The 27,501-nt window shown below is 43.2% G+C and overlaps 2 protein-coding genes across 12 annotated transcripts; both read right to left on the reverse strand.

Moving 5' to 3' along the window:
* Positions 1 to 3,342: 3,342 nt before the first annotated feature.
* Positions 3,343 to 3,735, reverse strand: LOC106804455 (uncharacterized mitochondrial protein AtMg00810-like). Its single transcript, XM_014805616.1, has one exon. The coding sequence runs from the start codon at positions 3,733 to 3,735 to the stop codon at positions 3,343 to 3,345; it is 393 nt and encodes a 130-aa protein (XP_014661102.1).
* Positions 3,736 to 9,027: 5,292 nt separating this feature from the next.
* LOC101758338 lies at positions 9,028 to 20,474 on the reverse strand. 11 transcript variants are annotated; one of them, XM_022828934.1, is made up of 19 exons: positions 18,509 to 20,473; positions 18,365 to 18,428; positions 17,941 to 18,261; positions 17,592 to 17,722; positions 17,364 to 17,485; positions 17,070 to 17,160; positions 16,833 to 16,970; positions 16,672 to 16,721; positions 16,292 to 16,578; positions 15,878 to 16,002; positions 15,654 to 15,775; positions 15,364 to 15,454; positions 14,263 to 15,259; positions 13,452 to 13,706; positions 12,660 to 12,837; positions 12,407 to 12,550; positions 12,279 to 12,323; positions 11,430 to 11,534; positions 9,028 to 9,534 (listed from the first exon to the last, which is right to left on the reverse strand). In XM_022828934.1, the coding sequence occupies exons 9-14, from the start codon at positions 16,514 to 16,516 to the stop codon at positions 13,659 to 13,661; spliced, it is 1,608 nt and encodes a 535-aa protein (XP_022684669.1). In that variant the 5' UTR covers positions 16,517 to 16,578; positions 16,672 to 16,721; positions 16,833 to 16,970; positions 17,070 to 17,160; positions 17,364 to 17,485; positions 17,592 to 17,722; positions 17,941 to 18,261; positions 18,365 to 18,428; positions 18,509 to 20,473; the 3' UTR covers positions 9,028 to 9,534; positions 11,430 to 11,534; positions 12,279 to 12,323; positions 12,407 to 12,550; positions 12,660 to 12,837; positions 13,452 to 13,658. The 11 variants fall into 11 exon arrangements, with proteins under 11 accessions (XP_022684669.1, XP_022684670.1, XP_022684663.1 ...); XM_022828935.1 differs by having other exon boundaries at positions 13,452 to 14,163; positions 18,509 to 20,471; XM_022828928.1 differs by having other exon boundaries at positions 13,452 to 15,259; positions 18,371 to 18,428; positions 18,509 to 20,474.
* Positions 20,475 to 27,501: the final 7,027 nt, after the last annotated feature.

Consider the following 27,501-nt stretch of genomic DNA (forward strand, 5'->3'; position numbering starts at 1 on the left):
CTTGCCTGCGCCATTGTCGGAGCTGGGGGAGGAGAACACCGCCAGCTGTTCTAGCCAACTAAAATACGGCCGGGCATTTTGTAGTCTTTACCCAATCTATTTTTTTTTTTTGAAAAACACCTCTATCTATTCTCCACCTCCCATGTAACCATCAATCAGGCGGTCGCCTATTCTCCACCTCCTATGTAACCGTCAATCAAGCGGTCGCTCTCACATCTCACTGCACGTTCTTAGCTTGCTACTTGTGGAGTGAAGATGTGATAATTTTAACTTTTATTTTACAAAACACACGCTATAGCATGAACATTCACCTCTATAAATACATGTACACAGTTCCACACTATAAGCACCTCCGATAGATTGAAATGGTAAATTCAAGACTTACGAAGTCACCATATGTGTCTCGCTTTATCTCTACCATAAAAGAATAATTCTAGTTAAATTCAGAAAAAATGCGAATACCAAGTCAATGTCGGGAACCCCGACGAACTGGTTCCAAAAAAAAAACTTTATTAACTGAGCTACCATCCGTGATCCCAAGCGCTCGGTTGTTGGATGTACGGCCCTCTTTCGTATTTGGGGCACCATCTGTTTTCTAGAAACATATTTTCTGCGTACATTGATGAACTTTGCTGAAATCTAATCTTTTTTGAATTTACAACAAATACTCCCTCCGTCCAAAAATGATAGATGTATTTGGATTGGAAAAAAGTCTTCCGAAGTAGATCTTAACTCTTAATTTCTCTTATAATATAATATCACTAACTAAACACTCAATATCATCTCAAAAAGACTTTGAATATAAATATATTAATGCAACGCTAAATGTAGCGGTCAAAATTTGTAAAGTTTGACTTTTTTTTATCATGGACGTGAGGGAGTACCGCCTTAAATTGTAGTGTAGATATGTGCAGAGTAACCTTGCCTAATATCCTCCAAACCCGAAGCTTTGCAAATTTAAAAGCCATCTACATTTTAGATTTAATGTCCTGTTTTCAATTCCTAATCTAAATCATCTCAACTCCCTGTAATTCCTGAATGAATTCTAAACTCCAAGTCCTTCACGGGCCGAATTCTAATTCCCCCTCAAAAAACAGCCCGTAGACCCGTTTCACTCCGGTGTGTCTTTTTTCCCTTTCCTGTCACCCACAACCCACGTGTTCTTCTCTCCAGCCTAGCCCAGATCGGCCCGCGTCGCTACTCACTTGTGGTTTTGAGGACACGAGTCTTCCAAAACATTCTTGGGAATTTATTATTTGGAGTCATCTAAAAATTTGGATTTTTTTTTGAATTTGCAAGTTGCAACACATTAAGCGGCTGAATTTTCCAGGAAGGGAATTTCATTTTTTTTTATAAAGGGCTTCCATTTCTTAGTCAAACACATTGTACATTGATGAGGTCATACTGACCCTGGGATACATTCTGGAGTGCTGTGCATAGAGCACAACCTAACTGATGCAAATCACAAGAACAGGAGAAATTACATGAAGTGAAAGAAGTCACAGCCCTTGCTTGAACAGCAAGAAAATGTGCAGAAATATTCTCCTGTCGACTAATCTTCAACACCCGATGAAACTGCTGACCTTGATAGCTAAAAAACTCTGAAAGAACAGGTCGAAGCCTCCAAGGGGCAGAGGCAAGATCCTTCTGTAGGAGCTGAACTGCTTGACTACAATCAGTGCCAACGAGCATCACCTGGATTTACAAAGCTTTTGCCACTCTAGCAGCCAAACCAAGAGCAGCTAGCTCTGCCATGAGAACAGATTCCACCTTCACCTTTGCTTGAATCTGCAAGGTCCATGACTCTGTATTCCCTGCATAAGACAGAAAAATTCCCAAGCCCGCCTGTCTTGGAGTAGCGCCAGGAACATCTGGAGCTAAAGATGTATCAGAACAACAGCACCATTGATGGCCAAGAGACCGAAAGCAAACAGGGACCTGCAAACTAAGATTAGAAGGCAAAGCACATTGCAGTGGAGGTGTGTGGCCATTTGGAGCACAACTTGCATAGCTTCTGTGTAAACATGCATGAAAATCAAACAAGATGGAAGTACTAATGTCGGCCTGCACCTCATGATTCAACCTACTCACAGACCATTTTATATTGTTGAACCTATAGTCATTCCTTGCTTTCCAAAGATACCAAAGTCTAGTAAAGATTTCCTGCAAAATATCATCTGCAAAATTGTTTGATAAGAGAGCAGACAAAGTACTCTGTAAACCATCCAGTTCCTGCAACAAACAGTCAGTTCTCAAAGCTGCTGCAAACCAGACAGCTCTAGCAAAATCACATCCAAAAAACAGATGAAAATCAGTTTCAATAGTACCACAACTTTTACAGGTGCTATCAATTCTAGAACTGAAAGTGGCTGCTCTATGACCAGTTGCTAGAGAGTGTCTAATAAGCCTCCAAGAAAAAGCTTTGATGCAAGGAGGAATGGTTTTATGCTTCCAGATTCTAATGAGAATAGAAAGAGCAGGAGAGATAGCACGCGGACCTTGACTTGGCAAGGAGTGAGCAGTTTGAACAGCAAGGTACTTATAAGCCTCTTTGGTGGAGCAGGTTCCTTGAGAAGAAGGTTTCCAACACAACTGATGAACAGAATTAGGACAGACTTTTGAGACATGCAGGATAGCATCAGCAACTGGTTGTTGAAAGGTCGAGTTAATCAGATTTTCATTCCAAGAGGACTGATGATCATTCCATAAATCAGAAACTAAGTTAGGTAGCTGCCTTTATGAATCTCCAGCACTGCTTGAAAGTAGTATGGCTCGGGAAATATTAGATTGATTATGAAGAGGGCTCATGTACATATATAGGCAAGGATGACCTAGGGTTTGGAAAACAATACTAATCGACGGTGATCCTTGCCTAATCCAATACCATCTATACATCCCCTGAAGAGGGGGAGGCGCACGGCCAAAGGGGGCGGCGCAGGCTACCACCCAAGGCCCATAGGACCGGCCTATACAACAATCTAACACCCCTCGCAGTCTGGTCATCGGCTCGCCGGACATTTAAACTGGACCTGAATTCTGAAAACATCGATGAAGGAAGCCCTTTGGTGAAGATGTTAGCATACTGTGAAGAAGTGGGCACATGCATGACACAAACAGCACCAGTGGCGACGCGCTCCCGAACAAAATGAAGATCAATCTCAATGTGTTTGGTGCGCTGGTGTTGAACCAGATTGGAGGACATGTAGACAGCACTGATATTGTCGCAGTAGACAAGGAGGCGTGCCCAGGGGGAGCATGGAGCTCGACCAAAAGCTGGCGCAGCCATGTAGCTTCAGCAACAGCGCGATACTCAGCTTCAGCACTAGAGCGAGACACGGTGTTCTAACGCTTGGAAGACCATGACACCAAATTATCACCAAGGAAGACCGCAAAGCCAGACGTGGACTTCCTGGTCTCAGAACACCCTGCCCAGTCAATGTCGGAGTACACAGTCAGCTTTGCACTAGAAGAGGGGCGCAACAACAAGCCAAGAACCAAAGTGTCATGAATGTACCGAAGAATCTGCTTGAGAGCAGCCAAATGAGGTTTCCGAGGATCGTGCATGAACAAACAAACTTGCTGAACAGCATAAGCGATGTCAGGCCTGGTGAAGGTCAAGTATTGCAAAGCACCAGCGAGACTGTGAAAACTGGAAGCATCCTTCACAGGAGGACCATCAGACGCCAGCTTGGGATTAGTATCCACCGGAGTCGAGCAAGGCTTGCAATTTGTCATACCGGCACGGTCCAGAATGTCAATCATATACTATCGCTGTGAGAGGAGAAGACTAGTACCACTACGCTGAATCTTCATCCCCAAGAAGTGATGTAGCTCCCCAAGATCCTTCATGAAAAACTCCTGCTGCAAGACAGGATGGTGCGCCAAAGAAGATCCGGAGAGGAGGCTATAAGCACAATATCATCAACATAGAGCAACAGATAAATCAGGTTAGAGCCACTACGGTAGATAAAAAGCGAGGTGTCGGACTTGGCCTCCACAAAGCCAAGAGTAACCAGGTAAGCTACAAAGCGACTGTACCACGCCCGGGGGGTCTGCTTGAGGCCATACAAGGACCTGTTCAACCGACAGACAAAATCAGGGTGAGCTGAATCCTCAAAACCGGCAGGCTGTGCACAATAGACGGTCTCCGACAGGGTGCCGTGAAGAAAGGCATTCTTCACATCAAGCTGATGAATAAACCAGCCGCGGGAGAGAGCCAGGGACAGGACAGTGCAGACTATGGCAGGCTTCACAACAGGGCTGAAAGTCTCCTCAAAATCAACACCCGGTCGCTGAGTAAACCCGCGGAGAACCCACCGAGCCTTGTAGTGTTCAAGAGAGCCATCGGAAAGGAACTTGTGCTTGAAGATCCATTTACCAGTGACGATGTTGGCTCGCAGGGGATGTCGCCAATTGGGGTCGACGAGGGTGCTGCGGAAGGACATCGGCATGGGTGAGAGGAGGCGGCATGGTATGATGCCGGGAGATGAAAACCACTCTTGGCGCGTCGTCATGCCATGTTGGTTCCGCACAGGGGAAATTGGCATAGCGCCGCGAGGCAGCAGGGGCGCAGGGGGTGCCGAGGCGGACACCGGGGCGTGGGTGCAGCAAGTGAAGGGGGCGCAGATGGCGCTAGGATGCCAGGGGTGCCAGGACGGGCGCCAGGGTGGGTGGCAAGGGCGCTAGGGCTGTGGGTGCCAGGGGCCGTGGGTGCAGCGCAGGGCGACGGGGGCGCCAGAAGTGCAGGGCGACGCCGAGCGTAGTGGCAGGGCAAGGGAGGCACCAACGGGCCGGGAGGCGCCAGGCTGGTGGAGAACCGATCTGACGGACGGAGGCCGGCGGAGAACCGGTCTGACCGGCGGAGGCTGGCGGAGCACCGGTCTCACTGGTGGCGGCCAGCAGAGAACAGGTTTGACCGATGGAGGCCGGAGGAGCAGGGTCGGGCCGGCAGATGATGGCCGCCGGCGAGGCACAGGCCGCATGTGGCTGTGCAGCAGGAGGGGGGCTAGAAGTTCCTGCAGGCAAATGAAGCTATGGTGGTCCTATGGGAGCCAGCACAGGGTTAGGAAACTCATCTAGGAACTCAAAAGTAGCTGCCGATCGGGATGGCGAGTGCCCCGCAAAAGGAAAAGCGGCCTCATCGAATATGACATGACGGGAGATGATGACACGGTTCGACGTGTGGTCAAGGCAGCGGTATCCTTTATGGTGGGGAGAGCAGCCAAGGAAGATGCAGAGAGTGGACTGTGGGGTGAGTTTATGGCTAACTGTGGTGGACAGATTCGGGTAGCAGCAGCACCCGAAGACGCGCAAGTGCTTGTAGGAAGGCAGTTTCCTATGAAGTGCAAAGTGCGGTGTCACGAACTGAAGCGTCTTCGTAGGGAGGATGTTAAGGAGGATGTCAAAATTGCATCTAAAGAAGAGATGGTTAGCTGTTTCTCTTTTCTACAGGATGCACAGTTCGCAAACAAATTAGTCTAGATTCATTCGTTTTCTTCCTAGAATATCCCTTGTTGGCAAACGATCTACTAACAGTAGCTAGAAGAAAACTTTGTGTTTCATTTGGCATCTGGATCTCCAAACCCATTTATAAGATGGATGCACCCTTCTCTGACCAATGGTTGCTTTATAAGCTTTACTTGTTGAAAATTGTGTTGTTCCCCAAATGTATGTTCATTGATCTTGTTCCATTTCCATGACGATGCTAGAAATGTGTTGTTGTAAGTTACTTAGCTGCTCATACGCTTGTGTTGTGTTCCCCCGCGACTACTTGGTCTACTCCTGCTGCTCCTCCTCGTCGCCGCCGTCTCTGACTGCGCTTCCCCCTTGCTTCGATGGTGGCCACACCGACCCCGAGCTTGACATGTTCTTCAAGCCGTACCGAAGGCAGCAGCAGCGCATCATGTTCGACGAAGAGATGGGCATCCTCTGCCACGGCGACAATGGCGAGTTCACGGTGGCACATCTTGCGCACCGTCGCCGCCAGCTCGAGCTCTGCTTGCCCACCATCCGCCTCCTGCCTGCCTCCGGCATTCCAATGAAATGGAGTCTTAACAAGCTGCATCCCTCCAGACATGAAGGTCAATCTCTTCTCGTGGAGGACTGATGTTGTTGTCCCCATCGGCAGATGCTTGTGCTGGGTTGACTATTACCAGGGCATGCTGCTCGTTGATGTCCTCGCTGATAGCCCAGATCAGCAACAGCTCCATTACATCCGTCTGCCTGCTCAGGCACTCAAGTCTCGCCGCCCTATATGGACGCAGGTGATCCTGACCCGTTTCGGCGTGTCTGTGTAACTGACGATGGCATCATTAAGCTCGTCTGTATTCTTGTCAAACGTCCTCCTCCTCCTCCTGACTTCACCATCATAACATGGACTTTGGTTGACATCAACAAAGGCAACTGGAGGAAGGATGTGGACACCATCGTGGGAGCTGATGAGTTCTTTGGTGTTTGCAAGGCTGACCAGAGTTGCCTTCCACGGGTGCGGCCGAGTTTTCCTGTGGTGAGCTTGGTTGACCCAGATGTTATCTGTTTCCTGCTCAAGGAAGAGACTGCAACCTTTCCTGGATGGTTGAGGTCAACATGAGGAACAAGGTGCTGCATTCTAGTGCCCTTTATATCCATCAAGAAGAAGGACATCTCTCTGAAAAGGAGTGCAAGAGAAGTTTCTTTGGTCACTACTTTATCCCCACAAAGTTCTCCTCTTACTTGAGTAAGGATGCCATCACAAGGTAGTATTGTATCTCCTTTTGTTTACCTCTGCAGTTGCTCCTTGCCTGTAGCACTTTGCATAGTCTTAAAACTAGTATTGTTCTGTTGATCAGCATCTAGGGTACATTCCAAAACATGAAGAGAACACGATGATTGTTAAGTGGCAAAGTATTTAGCATATCCAGGCATCGCCGTGATTTCCGTTCTAAGTTAAATGACTAGCCAATATGTTAACAGTGGTTTGATGATATGAAAAGATTTATCACCTAAATCGTATTGTCAAACTGTAAGTCTGTAACCCAAAGTTATCATGTTTTAAAGCCAATACAACACTATGCTGTAAGAGGGCCAACAGAAGTGCTGTTCAGTTCATACTCTGTTTCACCGTGACTCCAATTATGTGTTCTGGACCAGTCAGTAGGTCTATACTACTTTTTTGTGATCCAAAACAAAACCAGAGCAACCCATGTAAAACCTTACTAGCACCTTTTAAACTAACTTGACCTACCCAAACCAAATGCAAAGTGTTTTATGATCTCAGCCTTTTTATTTTCTTATGAACAAACCAAATTGATTTTCATACTGTTTTTGATAAAAAAAGACATGTTTTTTCTTACAGTCACATAAACATTTGCATACTTAACCTCACATAAATCAATGTACTACAGTAGAGACTAGGGAGCCTATGCCAATAATTGAAGTTATACAGTAGCTCCTGGTAATCAGGGAAATGTCTAAATACAGAAGAAACCTTGTCCGTAATCTTGAGATTGACCATGACACTGAAAAATAGTCAGCCATGCTCCTAAGAATGGTGTTCATGATAGGCAACTTCCTATTTGTTGAATTGCTGCATCCATTTCTTTGAATGGAATGGTGTGTGTAGGTGGCTTCCCGAACTGAGCTGCCATGTTTGGATTGCTGCATCCGTTTCTCTTGAATGGAATGGTGTGTGTAGGCGGCTTCTTGAACTGAGCTGCCATGTTCAGTTGGTGAAGCCTGTAGTTCTTATTGAGACAGTTAAGAACCTGAAGCATCTAACTAATATCAATAATATGGTTGCATCTCAATAACGCCTAAGTAATTTATGGTTGCAATGTTTTTCCTCAAATAAGAAATGCTTGATTTGTTAATTGTACATGGGTAAAAATAGATGGCAGTTATCAGGAGATGGAATAGAGAAATGAGTTAACTAGTGCTTTCTTTTGTGCAGTCGGGAGCTAAGTGAAATGATGAAGGCTAAAGAGGAGAGGGTGATGCACAAGGTTAAGGAGAAGAGGGCGATGCAGAAGCCTAAAGAGAAGAGAGCGATGCAGAAGCCGAAGGAGTAATTTGCTAGATGGTTAACAGCCTTTTGAAGAATTGATTTATCAGACTGAAGAAGTACGTAACTAATTTTGTCTCATGGGATGGGGAATATCACGGGGGTGATAGTAATTTGAACATATCCACAGTCTCACACCTGTGCTGTTTGAGAAACCTTATTCGATACTCAGCTGTGACATTTGAGAATTCGATACTCAACTATGACACGAGCGCTTGTTGGTTGTGTTTGTGTTGTAATATGTACCCTCCATGGAGAATTTTGGGAAGTCTAAGTTAACCGGGGAAATGCAATATGCATATGGAGAGAAACCTTATTCGATACTCAGCTGTGACACTCAGAGTCAGTGGGCTTTTGGTTGTGTTTGTCTTTGTAATGTATCCTCCGTGGAGAATATTGGGGAGGCTAAATTAACCAGAGAAATGTAATCTGCATATATGATGTTTCTATGTTAATGCTCTGTGAATGCACTTGTTATGTTGCCCAACCATCCCTGGCGCTTCAAGATTTTCGCAAGGGAACCAATGAACCATAGTAGTAGATGGAGTACTAGCTAGCATGCGAAGAGCAAATCAAAGTAGGATACAAGTAGGGGAGCCCAGTTTTGAAACTACTAGTCATGCGGCCACGTGCTTCAAACTGGCACACCATGTGGATGGACCATGGAGGGCTCTTCCATGGTTGGCTGCATTGCATCCTGGAGGTCTAAGATTTCGTTGTGCTGCAAGCATCACACATACCGTATCGAGGGGCTAAAAAATACTCCCTCCGTCCTAAATTTTATATGTCGTTTTGGCTTTTCTAGTTTATAGGTGTTTGTATTTATCTAAATATAGTGTATGTCTAGATGCATACAAATACTTATGAATCTAGATTAGCCAAAACGATAGTATCCAGGGCCTAAAAAACTAGCAAAAACATCTGCTATTCCTATTACAAGAACAAATGCTAGCTTGACATTGGCAATATAACCCAAGGACGACAGTCAATGCATGATCTGATGAGTTTGTCAAATGCTTAACAAGCCACTGGCTGTCAAATAAGTCCAAGTAGTTTGATGAGTTCGTCAAATGCCTAACAAGCCGTCGTGGCTGTCAAATAAGTCCAAGATCGAGGTAGTAATGAGAGTCAATGTCAACCGCACAGAAGTCGAAAACGAGAAGATGATGGGAGCCCAACCCATCCCGCAGCCTAGCAGCTATCACTTGCACTGCTTCCCTTTACCCTTGGTTCTTGTGATGACGGCGAACTGAACCGTGATGACGAAGATGACTGCAGTGTAGTAGAAGTAGATTTGACCGCGTCTAGAAACGATCTCCTGACGGGCGATCCATGCGGATTTGTTGCTTCTGCTTGGGCAGGTGACGCAGGCTGTGAAAACAATGGATTTGCGGCTGCTTGGGCGGGTGATGCAGGCTGTGGAAACCCTGAACTTGTGGCTGCTTCAGCAGGCTGTTTCCCCTTCCCCGCATTTGAAGACTCTCCACCCTTGGAGCCTACGTATGGTCAAGGAAATACATATATGTCATCATGTGCAAATCTAACAGATACAGGTAAGCAAATTAACATGTAGGGAATAGGGCTAATGGGATGGGCGCAGTATAAAAAACAAGACCACATCTCTCCACGCCAAATGAAATAGAACAAGATTCAACAAATATTAGATATATCTAATGATATGTAACTCAAATTTTTGGTTCAGCTGATGCCAATGAGGATATACTCTAGTGATGTACAAGCTAAAATTATTGATTAAGGAAAACATGCTAATTAATGCAAGGAGACTTGGGCTGGATGTTGTATAGTACAAGCACAACATGCAAACATGAGAAAAATAAAGGAATCTAACAAGACCTCTAAATTAAAGGGGGAAAGGACAGGGGTGCAGGCAAAGTCCATTTCAGTAATATGAAGAAAAATAATAAGCAGGGAATACTTGGCAAACAACAATAAAGCATGAGGCACTGTGACATTGGTTACAATGAGTTTCATTTTCTTGGTATGTGATCTTAATCATAGAACGAAAGAAAATACAAGTAAATTTCATCATAAATGTTGTTAGTGTTTCTCCTAAGCGCAATGATGAGTTGCTAGCAAAACAAGCAGAGAAAATTGTCCATGAAATTGAATTGGGAGAGCTTGACACAGGGCGAGGGGTAAATCAGATTTTCTCCCTACAAAGGCCAGGGGACACTAGATGGAGTTCCCACTATAGGTCCATTCTAAGCTTAAAGAAGATGTTTGGTGCCACAGTTTCAGTCCTACGCAACATTGCTAATGATCATTCAGTTTCAAAGTATTCTCGGGGAGATACCAGTGGTGCCTTACGAATTATTGTCACATTTGATTTTGTGTTTATTCTACTCCTAATGGAAAAGATTATGAAGATCAATGATGTATTGTGCCAGACACTCCAAAAGAAGAGCATTGATATCTTAAATGCGGTGGATTCTGTTTCTACCACAAAAGTGTTGCTTGGTGAGTTGCGAGATAATGGCTGGGAACCTCTTCTTGAGGAGGTCAAATTGTTTTGTGGAAAGCACGAGATTGATATTCCGGATCTGAGTAAGAAGTATGTTTTTCCCCTAAATTATTTATTCTTTTGTTAAATTGTACTTGTTCATCAATCAATCCATATCTTCCCATTTGTAGGTATGTTGATGTGACTAAATCTCGAAATAAGAATGACAACACCATAGCCTTTCACCATTACAAAGTAGATGTGTTTAATGTTGCAATTGATCAGCAACTAACAGAGTTAGAAGATCGATTCAGTTCTCAAGTGACAGAGCTTTTATCCCTTTGTGCTTCTTTGGATCCTAGGCTGGACACATTCAACATAGACAATATATGCACTCTGGTGGAAAAATATTATCCTACTGATTTCTCAAGTCAAGAAAGAGCTCAATTAGAGTCTCAGCTGCCACATTTTCAAATTGATGTATGCAATAGTCCAGAACTAAAGGAATTATCAACACTTGCTGATCTAACAAGTGGACCATTTAAAACAGGAAAATATTCATCTTATCCTATGGTGGACAGATTATTAAGATTAGTATTAACTCTTCCAGTATCAACTGCAACCACTGAAAGATGTTTTTCAGCTATGAAACTTGCGAAGACACGTCTCAGATGTACAATGGGAGATGGATTTCTGCGAGATTGTTTGGTAATTTATATTGAGAAGGAATTGGCTGCATCAATCAATACTGATGATATTATTACAGCATACGATCTTGCTGCTAGTCGAAGAGCTAAATTTAAATTGATAGATATGTAATTTTATTTTGGTTAAGACTTATGAAACATGCTATTATTATATCATTATATGTGACTAAAATCAGCTCACGTGGCTATCGGTTCTACGTTGCTTTATCCATTGCCCCCTTACCTCAAATCTTGGCTCCGCCCCTGGGTACACCGGATAAGGGAGATCTATAAATGAGTAGATGATGTATTTCGAATCTTTGATCTAAATAATGAATCCTCGGTAATCCTATTAAAAAAAAAGTGCATTAGCTTGGTGTCACCATTGTTTCGATTAGTCTATTCACTCAAAAAACAAATGGTCCAACAGCAAAGAACCTAGGCTTCCACTCTACTCAATCAGGTAGCCACTAGACAGATATAGAAAATCTGCTACTCAGGAAGCAATAAGCTGTAGTTGCAATAACTGGGAAAAATAAAAACGTGACCAGGTGAAGCTGTTGCCTTTGGAGGAGAAGTAAACATGGACTAATAAAATTTCATCAAAGTTGTCAGATAGTTTCACAGTCTGACTTCAGCAATGCAAGGTGGTTGTCCAAGGACGCGTCCACGCTAACCTTATAACTGCAGCCAGTCACTTTAAGAAACAATGAAACTGCTCGAAATAAAATTTTAAGGACTATATGAGGTCCATGCAAGGAAGAATAAAAAAAATGCATATATACGGTTGATTTCAGGGCAGGTAGTTAGAGTGTTGATCAAGTGGGAATATATTATTTAAGTTGTCACTCCAAAAGTTATGTGCTGACCTGACAATGCCCCTTGTAAAATTTGCGAGGCTTTCACGTTTCTAGTGTTTCGACGGTATTTTGCACAGTGTAAATTGGTTTGTCTAGCGTGCTCCACGTTGTAAACTATATATATGATTTTAAACTATCCTTATCTAAGCCTGATATTAGGAATGGTTTACATGGTACCAAAGGATACCTAGACATGTTTTTCAACAAAAGTTGGAAAGAATTCAGATAAATACCTGAATGTGAAGGATGGCATATGTTGCAGGTACACCGAGCCTGAACTGCAAGTAGCCTACAAGTTATAAAAGTTGGACTTTTTATTTTAAATGATGCGATAAAGTAAGCTAAAAGTTTGAAAACATACTCTGACTTGATGTCAACTTCTGTATTCCTGATCCAATTTAGAAGGATGTTAGGAATCAAATCCTTATTGTATATATGCAGGTATCATCAGCTCAATACCATGATCATTCTTGAATTTTTCCTTCCAGGGTTTAGTAGACTTGTCCTAAAAACACAAATTAGGATAGTAAAGTTGGCCGCAAGGCAATAAAAAAAGAAGACTTGCCAACACATTGTCTTGATATGATTTATTTTTGTTTAGTTGTACAACTCACTAGGCAGGTCAGGCGCAGGCGGCCACATGCTCCCTCCCTTCTCCGAAGCACAGCGCTCTGTGCTTCCCGTTCGCTCCTCAAGACCTCAATTCTCGTAGCAGCCGCCGCTCCCTTCCCTGGCCTTGTTTAGTTCCCAATTTGGAAGTAGCCAAATTGGTATTTTGCTATAAATGCGCAACTGTAGCATTTCGTTTGTATTTGTGAATTATTGTCCAAACATTGACTAATTAGGCTCAAAAGATTCGTCTCGCAAAGTACAACAAAACTGTGCAATTAGTTTTTGATTTCGTCTACATTTAGTATTCCATACATGTACCGCAAGTTTGATATGATAGGGAATCTTCTTTTTACATAGTGTTAAAGTTGGAAATTTAGGGGTAACTAAACATGGCCCCTGTCTTCTTCTCTCCCCCCCACTTCCCTGCCCCTCAGATGGATCTCTACTGCTACTCCCCTTTTCCAAATCCCCCGTCACCGCAGCTCCCTTTCTTCACATCACCCGCCGCAGCTGCTGACCAGATGGAGGCTTGCGCCAGCCACCAGTGCCGGTCTGCCGGAGCTGCCAGTGGTTAGGCTGTTGCTGCTTCGTCTCCCGTTCTTCTTCTCCTCTAATTCCCTCCCTTGCTCACCTCTCTCTCACTGATTTTCCCCTCTCCTACAGTTCTTCTCCTATTCCTCCTCGCTCACCTCCTTCTCACTTACAGTATTTTGGAGGCGACACGAACGCCCAGGACAAAAGAATAAACAAATATTACTTTACAGATTTGAATTGAAAAGAGAGTTCGAACTCACAAATCGTTTCGACGGGGCATGCACGTATTCATCTCTCATCAATCGGAGGGTGCTGGTCTTCGAAGTTGTATATGGTCGAGGAGTATTCTCAACATGCGCTACCATATCTTGGAACGCTGCAACTTTGGAGAGCTATCAAATGTGACAAAATATTCTTTACTATCGTTTCCTTCTCGCATTGCCATATCCCACACATATTGTTGAGATTCATCCAAGCTCTTGTACATTCTTCGCAACCGAACTAATAGCATGCCCCTAGCAGCAGATTCCACACAGCACATATGTGTCTCAATGAAAGGCCTATCCACAGCAGTTAAGACTGGAGATTTCATTGATTCTAAAAAAGTAGTTAAGTTTTCTAGATAGGGTGGAAATTTTGAAACCAAATTTGGTTTGTTCTTGTAGAAAATTGTCCTTATATACTGAACTAGCACTACCAAATCAGCTCTCAATGAGCTACTGGTAAGCATGCCTTTAGGACTAGTAATAACCAGAACATGTCCATTGGTATAGTAACTTTTTAAAATCCTTCGAAGTGAAATTCCCATCCCAGCTTTTGGAATCAGCAAATGCACTTGTAAAATACTTTAACCAAGTTGACACAAACAAACATCCTTCCTTGGTCATCTCCAATGAAATCCTGCCATCTGGTAATGTAACCTCTAATAAAAACTTCTCTTTGTTACTAATAAGATATTCCCCTACAGTCACTCTGAAATATATACAATGTGACTATCGATCAACAAAGCTATAAAATAATGGATTTGGAAAAACACACGAAAGGACTGAAAAAATAATATTTTGAACTCACATTCCTCCAAGTAGCCTGGTACAGGATATGCACCGTAGTGTCCCGTTCTACCCCATAAAATAGAAAGGTATGATCAGGTTCAAGTGTTTTCCTCCCATAGACAAGATACTGGCACTCAAGTTTCGTCTTCGTCTTTTGTGCGTACAGGTGCATCAAATGTTGTAAAGATTGATCCAGACTAACTGTTAATGCCAACTCCCCAGAAACATGCCTCACAAAAATAGATATCACCGATCTATCATCTTTAGTGGAATCACCATCCTGGTGGCTGTCAACATTGCTCAGTCTGCACTCGTTGCCCTGCCGGCTCTCAACATTATTGCTCTCACAGCATGGTTCGAACTGCTGGCTCTGAATATCATGAGAGTCCCCAGTGATGTTGGCAGTAATAGGAGATATTGGGTATTGATAATCTGACTCTGATTCTTCAAGTTCACGCTTTGTTTGCGAAAGCAGTGGCAGATAGACCATGTTTGTTGCAGGGCCAGTTCTTACAGGAACTACACACATCTTGCAGACGCCTGGAAGGAATTGCATCGAGTCTCTTGGCTTATAATAACCATGCACGCTATGAGAAAGCTTCATTATGCATTTTGCTCGAACATCACCCCTTACAGAAATCAACATGTACATCTCTCTAAGTTGTTTGGCTGCAACCACTTGAAATCCTGGCAACCACTTCCTGAATATAAAGAACCATGATGGGAGGTGCAGCACTGGCAATAGGCACCACTTGTGAAGGTTATGTTTTTTGCTGAGTTCACCATCCAACATACTATGAGAAGTAGCCCTCTGGAGTTCTGCAGGAAAGGATTCTCTAGGAAGAGTATCCTCTACATCCACTGTCTTCCTAACCATGTTGTCCTCTGCATTGACCACCCCCTTGTCAATTTCAGACTGTATAAATCCAATGCCTTGGGGCTGCATTTGGTTTGCTCTCTTTAACCCAATGACTAGTGCTTTCCTGGCAGAATACCATGCATGAGGCCCAGTATAGCTGCAATGATATTCAAAGTAATATATTATTTTTTACTGCACATGAAAACAAGGTTTCTACAGTTGATCTAGTCATGCATGCATATACAGATATAGCAGACATACCATCCTTCAAAATTATCCAATTCATCATCCAGAAGCCAGTCACCGCCTTCCTTGTTCATCACTTGATTCTTTTGAATTGAGCTACTGTCCCCTAGAACCAAAATATACTTTGCTCAGAAAAGCAGCTTGTTATATATCTATGATTAATTTCCTTCCATTGAATTGAACTCCTTCAAAGTACAAATACTATTATATTTGAACAAATCAAAAAGCTAAAAGAACGGAATGGTAAAGTGCTGTACACAAATGGGGAGACAATCAAGTGTCCTTATCACAGCCAGAAGTCTTACATGGTATCATGCTTGCAGAGTTTCTATTGAGATACATGGTCTGAAATACTGCCATGTGTATTGGTCCATGTGTGTTTCCCTGGAAAATTCTGGCATCGTTCTTCAGCAGGAGCCACACAATCCTACAGAATTGCAGAAGACAGCTAAGGAAGACGAGTGGCACAAGCAAGAAGATGTACATTATAATTGTGCTGTAAGTAGAGGAGAATCTCAGGCTAGAGCACCTTGGCTCCTGTGTGCTTGAGGTATCAATGAGGAACCAGTAAAGCTCTATGCTCCCTATGGCATTAACTTCGTTGACATCAGCATCCCTCCTCGGAAGCATCTCTATGATATTTATGTCTCGAACCTGACAAACAAAGATGAGTCATTACAAGCGTTCCTATAGATTCAGGTCTTACTGCGATTAGCATAACAAAATTTGAGAAGATCCGTGATTATTCTTTTCTAAAAAAGTATGGAAGTCATTTTTTAAGGGTAAGTATGGAAGACATGAAACTGCAAACGTTGAATAGATACATGATCGTTTTAAGCAACTCAACATATGTATGACAAGAAGGGTAAGCCTGCTTTCATCAAATAGAATTTGGAATAGCTAAACAGTTGAAAAGCATAACAATAGTCAATAAGCAGCGTACCTTGGCAGCGTTAAGTAGAGGTGGCAAGCTTCTCCAGTCAAGTTTATGTTCCACTCCAAATCGGTTGAATAGATGAATCCTTTCACTGGGATCACAAGAAGCAGCATGTGTTGATAAAGCCCCATCCACAGGAGAGTTGCAAATCGACATCTTTGTGCTAACGCCCTCCACCACAACACTCGCTGGTGGTGATGTCTTGTCGTCAACCACCAGAAGCAGCAGCATGACACATCCCTCCGTGGCATCTCTGCAATCGACCTACCTCTGGATTTATCTGCCTTGAGATCCTACACGCAGAAGGTGGCAATTTTGCGTTGAAAGATGCATTCAATTAGAGATGAGCCATGAGACAACGGATGAGTATAGTGATGAACACTTACTTGCAGATAAGACAGAAGATCATCAACTGAGGTGCCCAGTGGCCATTTAACTGGAACCCAGAAAATATAAAAAGACCAAGGAGGTTTCAGTCACTGCAGGAAACATGCATGATTTCAACCGGATCAAGGATCATTGGCAAAGATAGGGCATTGACACGCACCTTGTGTTCACTGGAGCAATCTCAAGCGCAGTCTCAAACTTGGAGCCTTGTTTCAGATAACCCTGGCTCTTTATCCTAGCCACTTGTGCAGAAGAAATGCTAGACACAAGGCCTGTTGATGCATCAGGCCCAGTATAGCTTCAATAATATTCAAAGCAATATATTAGTTTTAACTGCACGTGAAAGCAAGGTTTATACAATTCATATAATCATGCATATAATATATACAAGACATACCATCTATTAAAATCATCCAATTCTTCATCCAGAAGCCAGCCACCGCCTTCCTTGTTCATCAACTGATTCTTTCGAAGTGAGCTACTGTACCCTGAAACAAAATATACTTTGTTCAGAAAAAATAGCTTTTTGTGTATCCACAATTAATTTACTTCCATTGAATTGAATTCCTTTAGAGTTGGAAATACTATTATATTTGAATAAATCAATGAACTAAAAGAAAAGACTGGGAAAGTGTTGTAAACAGTTTGAACAGACAATAAGTGTCCTTATCACTGCCAGATATCTTCTTACATGGTATCATGCTTGCAGAGTTTTTATTGCAACACATATTCTGGAATGCTGCCATATGTATTGGTCCATGTGTGTTTCCCTGGAAAATTCTGGCATTGTTCTTCAGCAGGAGCCACACAGTTCTGCAGAATTGCATGAGACAGCTAATGAATACTAGTGGCACAAGCAAGCAAGAAGATGTATACTATAATCATGCAGTAAATAGAGAGGAGATTTAGGAAAGAACACCTTTGTTCCTGTGTTCTTGAGGTACCAATGACAATGAGGATCCAGTAAAGCCCTATGCTCCCTATGGCGATAATTTCGTCGACATCAGAATTCCCCCCCAGAAGCATCTCTGTGGTATTCATGTCTCGAACCTAACAAAGAAAGACGAGTCAGTACAAGCGTTCCATGATTATTCTTTTCTAAAAAGTATGGAAGACATAAAACTGCAAATGCTGAATAGTTAAGGTACATGGTATTTTTAAGCAATTCAACATAAGTATGACCAGAAGGGTAAAGCCTTACTTCCACCAAACAGAATTTGAATGGCGGAACAGTTGACAAGCATAACAATAGTCAATAAACATCATACCTTGGCAGCGTTAAGTAGAGGCGGCAAGCTTCACCAGTCAAGTTTATGTTCCACTCGAAATCGGTTCAGTAGCTGAATCAAGCAAAGCATGGCCTCTCTCCTTTCACTGGGATCACGACATGAGGCATCCTGTGTTGATAAAGCCTCATCCACAACAGAGGTGCAAATTGATCTCATTGTGCTAATATCCTCCACCAAGACACTCGCTGGTGGTGATGCCTTGCCGTCGACCACCAGAAGCAGGAAGGTAGCAACACATTCCTTCGTGGCGTCTCTGCAATCCACGTCCCCAATGCCTCTGGTTTTATCTGCCTTGGGATCCTGCACGCAGAAGGTGGCAATTTTGCCACGTAAGATGGCATCATTCAATACTAGAGATGAGCTACATGAGACAATGGATGAGTTCATGAGCATAGTGACGAACCCTTACTTGCAGATAAGACAAAAGATCATCAACTGAGGTGCCCAGTGGCCATTTAACTGAAACCCTGAGAATATAAAAGGACCAAGGAGGTTTCAGTCACTGCAGGATCAAGCATCATTGGCAATGTAGGGCATTGACACGCACCTTGTAGTGTTCATTGGAGCAATGTCAAGCGCAAGCAGGGCTCTCCCATCACCCAAAATGAAACCAGCAGACATGTACTCCTGTGCCTGAAGAAGAGATGCTGTGATCCCGTGGCCTCCATGGATCTGGATCTGCTCTACTGGGCCGTTACAGATACAGAGGCGGCCCAAGGCCTCCTTGCTGAAGCTTGTTTCTCCTCCACTTGGGCAACCTCTTCTTTTCTTCTTTTCTCATTCCTAGAGACGTCACCTTGGAAGTCCTTTGACCCGACCTTCATTGCCTAAGACGGAGTTTGTTGTGCAAGCGATAGAAGACAAGTATTCCAAGTTTGGCATCAAGTTTCTAAGCAGACGAAAGATGTGATGGCTTTGTGATGCATGAAGACAATGCAAGGATGAAGCATGTACGAAGAAGAAGAATGAAGCTTAGTCTTCTGATTATTTTCTTTGTGTTAGAGTTTTCTTTCTTGTGTTTTGAGCTCCTCATTGTTAAGGACTAGAGTCTAAAAACTCTCTATAATCTTTTAACTGTATATGTCCACCACGTGGATATAGTAGACCTTCCTCAAAAAAGTCTCAGGCACGCGCTTGTTTCTCCACTTGGACCCTGAAATGTTTTTTTTTTTTGACAAGTAGATCGGCACGAGTGAGAATAGCATGCCAAGGAGGCGAGGACAATGACCATGGCGGCGGAGTCAAACCAAGGACGAAATAAATCGCAGCAAACCACTCGTAAAACCAAACCACCGACGAGAAGGCGGCGCGCGTTCCAATACCAAGATTCACGAAGGCCAGCAAACAAAATGTGCAGTTGAAGAGGCTGACGCGGCGCGAGGAGAAGGCCAACCTCGGCGGTTCTCGTCGCAAGGGCGTCGTCTTGTTCTTCGTCACCGGTCGGTGCTCGTCGCCGGAGCATGACCACCGCGACGAGCTGGGCGGGCGCGTGGAGACGACGACGACGCTGCAATGGGCGTGCCTGGACCGGCGCGTCGACAAGGAGCGGGCGACGGTGCTGCTCCAGCACCTCCACGGCCGGAAGCGGTTCCTGCGGCCTCACCTCCTCGCCCCCCGAATCGCACGCCATTCTCTCGTTCCAATGTTTCTTGGCTCCCCCAAAGGCCCCAACCCCAACGCTACACTAGCTAGCGGCTCACCAATGAGAAGGGGAAGAACAATGCAAAGTGCAGCTTGTTTCTGTGGCTGCTCCGTGCCCTCTCTGTCCTGTGTCTCGCAGCTTTGTCCTGTGGCTCGCAGCTTTAACTTTTGTGCGAGGCAAAACCATGCATCTTTTCTCCAGCCGGGAAAGTCATGAGGAAAGAGGAATACGAAAAGCCAGACCGGCCAAGTTAAACCACAGTTCAATTATCCAGTACTCCATGTACTGGTACACAACGACAAATCATCCTTGCTGATCAGCACTTTGTAACGTGGGGCGACAAGCTATCTTGTTGATGTTCACTGTACATCATGTTTGCATTTAATAATGCCAAATTGATTTGCTGCACACCTTGCAAAACAAAAAAAAAAAAAGTTTGCTGCACTAGTTACTTCGTCCTCTTGGCCCTTACCTCCATCACGTAGAATGCAAGTGTAGAATTATTAGATAGATTAGCATGGAAGAAAATGGCTTAATGCTTGTAACAGCTAAATTTTAGCTGCTATAGATCCAAACAGTACCTAGCTAAAGTTTAACTGGCTAAAGATTCATTTAGCTGGTTGAATCTAGCTAAACTCAGCTAAACTGCTAAATACGAAATTGCCCATCCACCTTTCTTGGGAAAAGTTTCTAAAGTGGGAGGGAGGAGTAGAATAGGCAAATACCTTTTCAACTATCATTTAGCCATTCGATCCAAACACCCTTAGCTAAACTTTAACTAGCTAAAAAAAATTCTAAAATTTAGCTAGCTAAATTTTACTTGGGTGGATCCAAACAAGATCTTATTTGTGCATAGTTGCTATGAGAGTGTAAATAAATTGTTCAGTTTCTGCATGTCATAACTGAGATGCCATAACTGGAGCAAGTGTGCATGAGATGCCTCCCACCCCACCCCACACAGCAGTCCACCCCCAAAGTTGGCCAGAAGGAAAATGGGCCCCCTTTCGAGTCCTGGATCCGCCACTGCACGTACACTTCAGTTTTAGAATTAGCCACGGATCAGGATTGGGAATTAATGTTTTTCCCAACTGTGGCATAATTATTTTGCCCACACGCACATAAATCGCCACAATTATTATATACTAGCACATACATGGAGCATTGGTCTGTCTATAGGCAAATCCCAAAACTGTTTGTGCAACGGTGGCAACTTGCTTACTTAAACTTCTTGATTAGAGCTATCATTTTATCACTCGGGGAGTAGTGTACATGAGGATGGGAAGGAACCAGGGGCAAAAATGCTTTTGCATTAGTCTCATGTTAGCATGGAGTACCATATTAGTATAAGGATGAGTTTGATCAAAAATAAAAGTTGAGGGACTAGATTGGTCTATTTGAAAGTTGAGGGATGAATTTAACCTTGAGGTAAAGTTGAGGGACCAAAATACCTATTTTGCCATCTACCAACACATGTGTGGTAGATATTGAATGCTACCATTGTACTCCTCCTGAATCAAATGGTACATTAAGGCAAGTCTCAGTGGAGGTTTCATCGGTAGTTTCATGACCATTAAATAACATTCCACATAGGCAAATTGCTGATGTGGCAAGGTCATTATGAGGAGAGAGGAGAGGAAGTTTCATCATATGTGTGAGGAGTTTTATCACCATGAAACCCAGCAGGCACAATTACCAAGTTCTTAGATTTGGTAACTATACCATGAAACTGTGCACTGAGACTAGCACACCACGTTCTTCAAAGTATATATTAATAAAAATAGAATGTGTCAATGTAAAGACAAATTTTAATGTAATGTTTCTAGAGATATGAAACAAAAGCCAGCTTGAAACCATGTCTAAAGTCACGCTTCTTTCTCTCTTTTTATGAAAGTGAGTAGCAAGTTTGGCTTTACTTTCGGTAGTTTTTTTGAAAAATAGAAAGTTTGAGGTGCTATGATATATCATATATTTGGTTCCTGATCCGGCTGGCCAAGCCAAATTTTGGCCATTCCAAACAATTTGGGTACCCTATTTGGTTCATAGCCAAAGTTTAGCTAGCCAAAAAGATTTTGACCAAGACCAGTCACAGTAAACGCTCTCTGCACTTCCAAGCAAAACGGCAGCCGAGAATGGGCTTGGCTGCTAGGCCCTGTGCGGTGACGTGTCATGTTTCGGTTGGTTACATTCAATGTTTTATATTTAGGGTTAACAAGCTTGAAATGACTATATTTCTAAACTGTACGTCTGATTTGCCTTCCGTTTACGTTTGATAGAGCAATATATTGTAATCTACAAAACAAGGCCCGTTATACCTATGTTTTGGAAAAAAAAAATACAATGGCATCAAAGGCCCACATGTCATGGTCACCGTTTTAACACTACCCTATTTTTGGCTTGGTCATGAACCAAACCTCCTCTTTCTAGCCAAATTTCATGGTGCCTTGCCTACAATTGGCCATGGCCACATTTGATCAGTTGTACCGTACGTAAACTTTCATGTAGCTTGATAGCAGATGATAGATTATAATGATGTGATCTTCTGTGGCCAAATGCAAACTTATAGGTATGATGCATATTTACAATGCAAGGCAGATTTGAATGTTTTTTTTTTGCCAAACTGCAAATGTATGTCTTTCCGTTTCCCGAAGTCATATCAAACTTGAGGAATGGAAGCCGCCATAAAACTCGGCGGTGCGCATGCAGTACAGTGCCGTAATGGGATCTCTGGTCGGCGAGCCAGGCGATCTCATGGCGATCCGATGCTGCCCATGTCCTGTCGGTCGGGCTGTCCGGCTGTCCCTGTCCTCGAGGAGAGAGGAGCACTCCCAAAGTCCCTCCCTCCCTCCCTCTCTCTTCTCTCTCTCGTGCAGCTTTTGTGGCTCGGTCCTCCATATCCGGCCTCTGGGCTCTCTGTTTGCCGGTTCTGGCAAGCATCGATCCGCTGCGATCGGCTGGCCACGGACATGGCACCTTCCCAAAAAGAACAATGGGGTCTCCCATCACGTCGAAGCAGAGCAGGGCTGCGGGGCCAGTGAATGCAAGGAAGAAGACGAGGGGATCAGCTGCTGCTTTAATATTAGTCGTACGATCAGCATCATCCTCTCAAGTCTCAAATCTCAAGTAGCCATGGATTAGCCCCAAATTATTCATCCAATCTCCGTGAAAAGGCAGCTCTTCTCCTAGTCTTTTACTCCTGAACACAAGCGGAATCGTGTCAATGATCATAAAGTAGGTGGAGAAATATTATCCACTCTACTACCTATGCAGTGATGAAGAGAAGAAACGAGGGCTCATGCCGGTCTCAGTACATGGTTCCAATACACCGTTACCAAGAGTGTCATGTTAGCTTTTTAATGAAATAAAACTGTCACTTTCAGTGTATAGTTTCATTGCACAGTTTCATAGATAGTTTAAATTATTTAATTTTTATATTGTTCTATGATCAAATGTGTTTTGCCATGAAACCATGCAAGTTTTATTGGATTTTATGGAACTTAGTAACTATGCCAAGTGGGTTTTATGGGAATAAAACTTCTCTCCCCTCTCCTCATAATTAACCTGCGGAACTAAATGGCAATAAAATTTATATGACGACACTCCCATCCAGATTGGCCCGGAATCCTTCCTCGGATCATTCGTGGCATGGACGAGAGGATTGGATCGTCGCACGGCTCGAGACGATGATGCCACTTTGCCAACACAGAGAACACCCGTTGCCACGGTGCCATCGCATCAACATTCACCTCTCCCTGTCCCTTTCATACAATAGGCTTTTGCTTGCACTCGTGGTTTTAGCTTTTACTCCTGTTTTTTTATTTTTCCTTTCTGCACAGTTGTAGCTGACGGTTCTCGCACTGTGTGTGTAAACTTCCATGCTTTTTTGATTGGGTCTCTCTCTGCAAACTTCTACGGAGTATGCTTTTGATCGGTCCACTCATGCAAATCTTTTTGAGATCTCAATCTTTTTGCAGGGGATGGACCATGGTCTTTGAGGGCGTCCCCAATGGTTCGGAGGCGAGAGAAAATAAAAAAAAAAGAAAAAACATCGCTGCACGTCGTAAATGAGCGTGGGGCTAGCTAGAGGGATTGGTGTACCGGGAATGGTGCGAGACCATCTCTTGTTGGCACGATAGCTTGTTGCTTTTTCTCCTCCTCTCTCTTCCACGTAGATTAAAATATTACTCGAGCAGACGATTTTGATCAGGATCACCGTTGGAGAAGCTCTGAGTACAGCCTGAACACTATCAAATTTATTAGCTAGGGGCAATTCGAGCCATCAGATGGGAAAAACAAATTTAGGGCGAACATATACAAACAACAAACGGTCTATCTAAAACAAATGACCGATTAACTCTCTCGTGAAATTCAAGGATCCGGTAAATCCAAATCCAAAGAAATGAAAAATAAGGCAATACAAAGTATACCAAACGTTTCCTACAAACAGCTCCGTGCTATATATACAGAACGCAACTTGCTGCTGGCCGTGTTGTTCTGTACTCCGTGAGTCTTTGGCTCTATTTGGATGCACCAGTTAAACTTTAGCTAGCTAAATTTACTGGTTAATTATTCCTTTAGCTAGTTGAACCCAGATAAAGTGATAAAAGACCAAATTGCTCCTCCACCTTCCTCAGGAAAAGTATTTAAAGTGGGAGTGAGGGACATTTAGCTAGAGGATCCCAACACACCTAGCTAAACTTTAGCTAGATAAACTTTAGCTAGCTAAAAGAAAGCTTCTAAACTTTATTTAGTTAGCTAAACTTTAGTTGGGTGGATCAAATAGGACCTTTGTTGGTTTGGAATAATTTCTCTTTGTTCCCTACTTAATCAAATAAGCTACTTCGATACTATAAGTAATTAGTAACTTATTGACCAAGTTGTATCTGTTCTTGAATTCTTATATTCACGACTGAGTGACCAAGTAGTATCGACAGCAATGTGGTGTTAGCCTTTTATTTTTATTTTTATTTTTCGAAACATGGTTCAATTGTAAACGCATACATATATATGCACACACGTTGTGTATGAACATGGAGGAAATATTGGGACATGGTGCTTTTCTAGCAATCGACGATAGGTGCAAACTTCTATGCTTTTGTTGGTCCATTCATGCAATATTTTTATAAGGGGCCATGGTATTTTACTATACAGAAGAGTACGCGAGTCAACGCCAAAGATTAATTAAAAAACCAAATCTAAGGCACATATACGCATGGTCCTATCCAAATCCAATGCGAAGATATGAAAAATAAAGGCGATAAAAAGTATAGCAACTATTTACTGCAACCAGCTCAATGATATATTGTATGTTAAAAATAACTAAAAACACCTTGTACTATTGAACAATACTTACTCAATTTATTTACTGTTGATGAACATCTTAAACTGGCATGTAGGCATACTCGACTAACTAAAAACAAATCTTAGCTACTTGTAACAGAACTAATTACGACATCGCATAGGCATTCCTACCCGAAAGTTAATAGGCTTAAGCATGATCTACGTGTATAATAGGTCAAGAAGCTGCAAGGAGAACGAACTGGGCCTCTCTTCCATGACGATCTAGCTACTAGATCTATCTCTGTAAAGGTCAACATAGTCACAAGGCCTGCTGTGGTCTCCAAGGGCATGGCTCGTTGAGAGGTCCAGCCTTGTTGTATTATATAATATAGTAAATATGCTCGTGTGTTGCTATTGATAAATTTCAACACTCCTAATATAATGAGTATGATATAAAACTTAGATGATAATTTGATTTATTATCCACATTAATTATTCCTAAAATAAAGTGGCAGCTTTAGATGGTGAGTGGGGCCACCGCGGCAGCATGCAGCTATGACAGTAACACGTGTGGCAGAGTCAAAGGTCCGATGGCATCTAGCTATCACACGATATAAAAGATGGAGCGAATTTATGCTTATCAGTGAGAAATGGACACGAGCAGTGTTAGAAAACCAGGTATATTTCGGTATATTTTAATTTCAAAATTAAACATAAATTTTATCATGAATATGTTGAGTGATTTAGTGATGGTATAATATGTGCCAATGTTCAAGTTTAAACATCTAATAAATAGGAACAAGAATAGGCACAAATAATTTAGAATGTACCCTGGGGCGGGGCTAGTGCCGGAGGCACCGGATGCGCCGTTACCATCTGGATTAGTCATACTAATCGTGGGATGGCCTCGGTCGATTTAGTCGTACAGATGTGATGACGGAAGAGATCGATGCAATGCAATCCCTCGAACGGCCTCCGGGAAGTAGCAGGAAGTAGTTGATCAGCGCGGCTTGCAGACGAACAGGTCCTCGGCCACCAGGAAGTAGACATTGCAGTGGTGGACCGTAGACGTCACAAATGAACAGAGAGGGAGCGAGCAGTCGCGTTGAACCTTATCGCCCGCCTATCCTGAGCAAGATCTCTGGCAGAAGGTGAGATTCCGGAGGCTCTGCTCTCGCCAGAACTTGTGCGCGCAGTGCCTGGCAATGGGAATGCAAAGATGTGTAGCAGAATACAGAGGGAGAAGGGAGAAGTCTCCTGAAAGGAATACTTGGTGCGAGTCTAGGAGGAGGAGGAAGGGAGCCTTATATAGCTTAGCGGTGAGGGAGGGGGGATGAACCTGGACACTTGGTATTTAGCCCCTGTCATCAAACGCAATCCAATCACAGCAATCAATCACATCAATCAAACCAGTAACCGTTGGAATATTCCAGAGTTTATTCCTTAGCCGTTAGTGGAATGAATACTCTCAATTGATGACTCTGATGACCAACAAAAGGTTCACCTCACCGCAGCACGTCACATCGCGTCGCTCGGCTCGGCTCGGCTCGGCATGGCACGGCACAGCACGCCCACGCCCACAGCCCGGCTCGGCGAGGCGAGCGAGTGCGCGCGTGCATGTGGCACGCCAATCTTTTTTATTGACTTCGCAGTAGGTGTACTCAAAGTCCACCATTTAAGTTAGCAAAGATCCTCTTCAAATCCCCATATGGGACTAAGCACTTAACTCTCTAGCATTTATTAGTGTTATACTTATTAGAGAGAAATGGACACGAGCAGGCCCTACAAAGATGGTTGAGGTGCCTTGGATCACGTGCCGAGACAGTCGAACATTTTATTCTCACTCTTCCGATCCAGCTCAGATTTTGCTAAGGAGGTGTTTGGATGCGAGCTACTAAACTTTAGGAGGGTCACATCGGATATTCGGACGCTAATTAGGAGGACTAAATATGAGCTAATTATAAAACTAACTGCAGAACCCCTATATTAATTCGCGAGACGAATCTATTAAGCCTAATTAATCCATCATTAGCAAATGGTTACTGTAGCACCACATTGTCAAATCATGAACTAATTAGGGTTAACAGATTCGTCTCGCGAATTAGACTCCATCTGTGCAATTAGTTTTGTAATTAGACTATATTTAATACTCCTAATTAGTATCCAAACATTTGATGTGACAGGGACTAGGGTGTATCCAAACACCCCCTAAGCCAAGCTGACATGGTTTATTGTAGCCGTGAGTCAAAGTTTCGGCTATCCAAAGTTATTGGGCGGTGCAAAAGGGCCTCTAGCCTAGTGGTTAGAATAACTGAGTAGCATCCAGCAGATCCGGGTTCGACTTCCCATAGGAGCGAATTAAACAAATCTAGAATAGAAAAATTATAAAAAAATAGGTAGGACTTCACCGAGTTCGGTCAAAAAATAGTTGGTCAAAAAATAGTTAGTGGACGATCTATTCGGCAGCCCAAGGAATGTTTTTTTTTATGCTTGTATGCCTAGCGTTGCCAAACTTAAAAAATGGCTACTTCAATTTGGCACTCTTTTTTTCTGCCAAAATTGAGGCGCCCACCAGCTTACGCAGTGTAACTAGGTACTGTAATGTCATTGATCATTGCAGA

The sequence above is a fragment of the Setaria italica genome, chromosome VIII (genome assembly GCF_000263155.2).
Source record: "Setaria italica strain Yugu1 chromosome VIII, Setaria_italica_v2.0, whole genome shotgun sequence".
Lineage (NCBI taxonomy): Eukaryota > Viridiplantae > Streptophyta > Magnoliopsida > Poales > Poaceae > Setaria > Setaria italica.

What these genes read in the sequence shown, in the direction of transcription:
- LOC106804455 (XM_014805616.1), bottom strand. Translation starts at nt 3,735, where the DNA reads ATGACAAATTGCAAGCCTTGCTCGACTCCGGTGGATACTAATCCCAAG.
- LOC101758338 (XM_022828928.1), bottom strand. Translation starts at nt 16,516, where the DNA reads ATGCTGCTGCTTCTGGTGGTTGACGACAAGACATCACCACCAGCGAGT. An exon ending in CTCTACTTAACGCTGCCAAG is followed by an intron (nt 16,003 to 16,291) that starts GTACGCTGCTTA and finishes TTTGTTTGTCAG; the next exon opens with GTTCGAGACATAAATATCAT. An exon ending in CTCTGCAAGCATGATACCAT is followed by an intron (nt 15,455 to 15,653) that starts GTAAGACTTCTG and finishes TTTTGGTTCTAG; the next exon opens with GGGACAGTAGCTCAATTCAA.